This window comes from Etheostoma spectabile, chromosome 2 (assembly GCF_008692095.1).
Source record: "Etheostoma spectabile isolate EspeVRDwgs_2016 chromosome 2, UIUC_Espe_1.0, whole genome shotgun sequence".
NCBI classification, from domain to species: Eukaryota; Metazoa; Chordata; class Actinopteri; order Perciformes; family Percidae; genus Etheostoma; species Etheostoma spectabile.
Genome location: NC_045734.1, coordinates 1675948 through 1681947, shown reverse-complemented (window position 1 = coordinate 1681947; position 6000 = coordinate 1675948). Strand labels below are relative to the sequence as shown.

The following is a 6000-nucleotide window of genomic DNA, read 5'->3' as shown; positions in this document are numbered from 1 at the left end:
GCGTGCTTGTGTGTGAGAGAGAGAGTGTGTGCGTGCGTGTGTGTACTATGATTAGAGCCAATAAATAAACAACAGTAATTTAATATAAAACGTTAAGGGTCAATGTAAGAAACAAAAACAAAACACCCCTCTCTCTCTCTTCTCTCTCTCTCTCTCTCTCTCTCTCTCTCTCTCTCTCTCTCTCTCCTCTTCCGCCTCCTCGCCTCCCTCCAGCTCCTCCCTCCTCTTCCCCTCGTCCTCTCTCTCTCTCGTACCTCTTCTCTCTCTCCGGCCACACCGCACGCTGCTACCAGCTCCTCCTCCTGTGTGTGGCTTCCCGACCAGTATCCTTGACCGTGAACAGTTTCGCTGAGGACACTTTCTCACTCTCCTCCCCCCCCCCCTCTCCCGAACCAGGCGGACAATCGGGCGTCATTATTCCATATCACCTAGAGAAGGATTAGGGTCGGATAAGGTCTCCACGCTCCCATACCCCCCAACCCAATCTCTGCCAGCGCGTGGATACTTGGCTGTCTTTGCCCTGCTTGCACTTATCTCTGGGTATCTGGGTGATGATCGCCGCTCATACCCTACAACATGCCACGGCGGGGATAACTTGCGCATCTTGCACCTCGCCAGTTCAACTTCACCTGGAGGAATTACAGCTGGCGATGCGCACTGACCCGACCCAGGAGCCGGATACCCTAAAAAACATCCGAGTAGAGTTCAGGGAACTCGGGGAGAAAAACACGGGAGTGGAGGACGACAATGAGACAGGCTTTTCTGTCGAGGATGTCCCCCAGTTCCCTCAAGATGTTAGTTTGGATGGAGTTAGTGCAGAGGAAGATGCACCAGGGTCCAGGGAAGAGAGCCACGGCGGCAGCGACGAGGCAGTGGAGCCCGAGAAGGCTGAGGAGGCTGCGCTACGGAGAGCGAAGAGAAGCGGTCCTGAGTTTGCAGAGTTCAGCGAAGACAAGCACGGGCGGAGCGGCCGCGCTGGCGTGGATGCGCGCGCTCCGGAGGGGGGTCGGGGCTCATTGTTTGACGGAGTCAAGCAGAGCAGGTCCGAGTTCAGATGGAACAGGGATGAAGGGGGGAGAGCGGATAACCGGCAAGATGAGCCCAAGATCAGCAGCAGCACTTTCTCTCTGACGGGGGACTCTGCGCATAACCACGCGGTGGTTTACTGGTCGGGGCAAAACAGCAGCGTAAGTAAACCAGGGTTTTGTCTACCCCCCCTCCCTTGCATATTCTGTTGCTTTCCCGACTATACTCATTCCACATCACGAGCCGCTGGGTGAACTAACTCCGTGACGCACAGAGCGGAGACTCTGAGCACTGTCGTGCCGAGGAGTTGTGCTTCAACTGTTAACAGGTGCACTGTGGAAGCTACAGATACGCACCGGCGCACACTGTTCCCTAAATGCCAGACTTTGTGCAGCGACTGTGAGATGTACTCGGTCGCGACCTTTTGACTCTCCCAGAAAATTACGCACGAAACCCCCCTGTTTTGGTCTTCCTTGTGCTGTTTTATCTCTCTCTCTCTCTCTCTCTCTCTCTCTCTCTGCGTGGTCTGAGTCCGAGTGGTGCAGTTTCAGTATGTTATTCAGATCGTCGTGATGTATAGCCTCAGTAGGAACTATTTATGATTTATTTGCACTGAATTTTAGATATGCTAATGCATGATTCATTCCTCCCTAACGTTGGGAGCTTTTTCATCCAAACTAATTAATTGGGAAAGGACAGAGTCATAAATTATTGCCCAATCTCCAAAAAGGCCTTCAATTCTTCAGATTACTGTATGCATTTCTCCTGTATGTGACATCTTATGCTACCCCTGGGTCTTGGGGTTCACTGAATACCTAAAAAAAGATATTCATTCAGTTTCACTAACTCTTTTGGACCTTTGTCAATCAAAAAAAATATAGTTGGGGAAGTGTGATACAGTCGTTAAATTGGGAATGCAAAGGTGTCAGCCCTGAATGCATTACAGCAGACAATGGGGGTTCAATATTTGGAAGTGAAGTCTGTCTTCCATCTGAATTCATCCTAAACAGAAGATGTGTGCCTCCTTAATATAATGGGGCCTATAATGACATAGCTCAGGGACTAAATGCTGCACTGGATTGTAGGCACATGGGCATCACAAATAGACATAAAGGGATTTATTTTCTCATTCTAACCACTTCATTTATCAGGTAACACAATTTGGGAACTAGAGCTGGGCAATATATCAATATTATATCAATATCGTGATGTGAGAGTAGAAATTGTCAGAGATTTTGGATATTGTAATATGGCATAAGTGTTGTCTTTTCCTGGTTTTAAAGGCTGCATTACAGTAAAGTGATGTCAATTTCTTATCTTACTAGACTGTTGTAACTGTTCTATTATTTGCCCTTACCCACTTGGTCATTATATCCACATTATATATATATATATTATATATATACATATATATGCGGACCTGACATGCACACCTTTGTATGTCCCAACAGACCTGTTCAGGTCAAAGACAGAGGCAACCTGCTGCCATGACGTGTACATCCTTAGAGCAGCAACTCATCACACTCTCACTCACCACACACTCACCACATCCGCAATGGATAAAAACGCCTGCCCCATCTTACACAAGGGGGCCCTCATAGGAAGAGAATAATGAGACAAAATGAATCAGTCATTTACACAGCTATGTAAGCTCTTAGTGAGCCGATGGGCTCTTCTTTGTGCTTTCACAAGCTTAATTTGTTGTTGTGGCTGTTCCGTTCGCTTTATTCCATCTGAAAAAAAAAAAAGAATCCCACATATTCAGCCTTGTCTGAGCTGATTATGACATGGTGCATGAACTTGTTTTTTATCCCGCAGTGAAGACTGAGGCTCTGTGAGGGGCAACATGTTTGTGTGCGCGCATACTCCTTCACAGTGTGTGTGTGTGTGTGTGTGACTGGATGAGTGTGTGCTGGATGGATGGAGAGGGCGAGGGAGGTTATGTTGTGTCGCTGCCCCTCAGCCTTAAATCTTTATTAATTATCCTGCAGACTGAGGCCTTTATTTAAGTCTTTTCTTCTTTCGGGGTAAAAAAACAAGGAGATGGGAAATCACGCTTGGCCTTGAGAGCATCCTCAAGAGGAGATCTGCTAGTTAATCTTCATTGGCCGTTGGTGCTTGTTCTGGTGATAAATGGAGTGGTGGGACGGGGAGATTGAGCTTGAAGTCCTCTAACTGAACTGCAGCAGTAGTTAAATTAGAGTAAGGGGGGGGGGGGGGGGGCTGGCCAACGGAGTGACCAGCTGGTTGGATGCCACCTTAACTATTCACAGCCCATTATACGCTACGCTAATTTTAATCTGACTTTAATAGAGAGAGTAGGGCTGGGTACCGAATTCAATAAGGCACTGACCGAATTGCCTCCATAGTATCGAAAAATGCCTTGTCATTCAAAACCCAATTTATTTTTGTAACATCCAAATAAACCTCTCTTTCATCACATGGTGCTCTTTGGATGCTTTTATATAGACCTTAGTGGTCCCCTAATACTGTATCTGAAGTCTCTTTTATATAGACCTTAGTGGTCCCTTAATACTGTATCTGAAGTCTCTTTTATATAGACCTTAGTGGTCTCCTAATAATGTTTCTGAAGTCTCTTTTAAAAAGACCTTACTGGTCCTCTAATACTGTAACTGAAGTCTCTTTTATATAGACCTTACTGGTCCCCTAATACTGTATCTGAAGTCTCTTTTATATAGACCTTAGTGGTCCCCTAATAGTGTATCTGAAGTCTCTTTTATATAGACCTTAGTGGTCCTCTAATACTGTATCTGAAGTCTCTTTTATATAGACCTTAGTGGTCCCTTAATACTGTACTGAAGTCTCTTTTAAATAGACCTTAGTGGTCCCCTAATACTGTATCTGAGGTCTCTTTTATATAGACCTTAATGGTCCCCTAATACTGTATCTGAAGTCTCTTTTATATAGACCTTAATGGTCCCCTAATACTGTATCTGAAGTCTCTTTTATATAGACCTTAATGGTCCCCTAATACTGGTGGTTCTTGTTGTTGTTTAACGGCAATTGACTGGGGAAATAAGGTGGTTTGAGCATCTGGTATGGATGCCCCTCAGGCACATCCAGATGGGAGGAGGCCTCGAGGAAGACCCAGGCTAAGGTGGAGGGATTTTGTCTCCACCCTGGCCTGGGAACACCTTTGGATTCCCCAGTCGGAGCTGGTTAATGTGGCTCGGGAAAGGGAAGTTTGGGGTCCCCTGCTGGAGCAGTGGCCTGTACTACAATTCAAGACCAACATGCCCTGGATTTCTTTTAGTTGCCCAGCTTCATTAACCCTAACAACCACGGTCCTGCGTAACCTATAGCACAACGGTGGTTACCAACTAGTTCAGTCAACCCAAGGTTTCCCAATCCAGAGACGCACACGTTCACCATTCGAAAACATCTACCAGAGCCGCATATTTTACATAAGGACATCAAACTATAATTCTACATAAATATGAAGACAGACCGGGTTTTAGAGGCAAAACACTGTACAGTCGCTACTTCATAAAACAGGAAGAAAAACTGTCAAAAATAGCCGATGATGTAAACAACGCTTATCAATATCACTTCTCCATCAGTCAGGCACAAGGTCTGGCCATAATTACACTTGTGCTCTCCATAAACTGTCATTGATTTACCCTATTATTTTCAGTTGCTACCCTGGCAGTGGTGATCTGAGAGCAAATAAAAAATATAAAAACATAATTCAAACCAATGTGCTCATTGGCAACACACGGCTCAAGAAGCCGACATATACGAAATCCTGTAGGCTAAACTCACTCAGCCAACATTTGAATATGTTTTTATATTCATTAACTTTTGGGCAAAATCACCAGACTCCATTTAAATAATCAGTACTTTATTCATTGTAGAACACTACTCGCCAAACATACACACATGTTTTAACTTTTATAAGTGCACCTCTCTCTATCTCTCTCTCTCTCTCTCTTTCTCTCTCTCTCTCTCTTTCTCTCTCTCTGATCTTCTAAGAATGGTGATGCCGATATCAACAGAGTATTGATTGGTCAGCATGCTGTACTTTTACACTGGTTGATCTCTAATCTCCAACATAACCTGCGACCGGCCATATTGAGTGTTCCGCGTAAGTTACCATGACGATTAACCCGGTAACAAGTGATCCACCGTCATGATACAGAAAACCCTGGTTGACGTTGATGTTATATCCGACTATCCGACCCCGGATAAGCAGACGAAGATGGATGGATGGATGGATAACTTATATAAATGTGACCAAATGACCTTAGCAATAAACAAGCTGTTCTTTAATGTCGTTACTGTCGTTTTGTGCTCTTCTGTTTTTTTCAAAGTATTGGTTCAGTTTACAAAAAAAACAACAACAAAAAAACAACAACTAGTCTTTAGTGACTGGCAGACATTCCACTGACCTTAAGCCAATAAACCAAGCTCCTAACTGTCCAACCGTTTAATTCTGCTGGATTGAATGCCAAGAATAAAAACGTAAATGAATCCAAGATGGCTGACTGATTTCGCTGTTTGGTTGACTGCCCCGAAATCAAACATACAGTCACAACCTCTTTGGTCTAGAGACTTTCTCTCAGTTTTACTCCCGGCAGATTGGTCGGCCATGTCTTGTACTGTGCCTTGCTCTGGGAGGACTTGACGTTGCTGTGAATTCCCTGGGGTGGGAGGGGGAAGGGGGTGGGTGTCCTCTAAGGCGTGTACACAAGGCTAAACCACTCTCACTGTCTCCCTGTACCTGTTTAACTAGCTGTCTCTTCCCCTGCTGCCCTGGCTCTCTTTGTATGCGTCTTCATGTCTCTGCCTCAGGCTTACGCAGGTTATGTTGAAGACTTAACCATAGATACTAACTGAGAATGTTAAGACTGTCATTTATTATATTCATGGGCATAATTCCAATGAAGCATCCCTACAGCAAAGTGACAAGTTCTTTCCTGAATTCTCTTTGAGGCTGTTGTAATCCCCCCCACC

General features: G+C 45.0%; 1 protein-coding gene across 1 annotated transcript in view; it reads left to right on the top strand.

Annotated features, from left to right (window-relative positions):
- The first annotated feature begins 288 nt into the window (after nt 1–288).
- The window catches only part of LOC116694632 (VPS10 domain-containing receptor SorCS3-like), a 314801-nt gene continuing 309089 nt past the window's right edge, over nt 289–6000 (top strand). The window contains 1 exon segment of the mRNA XM_032524420.1: nt 289–1187. Within this exon segment, the coding sequence (XP_032380311.1) occupies nt 552–1187 (636 nt within the window). The 5' untranslated portion in view covers nt 289–551.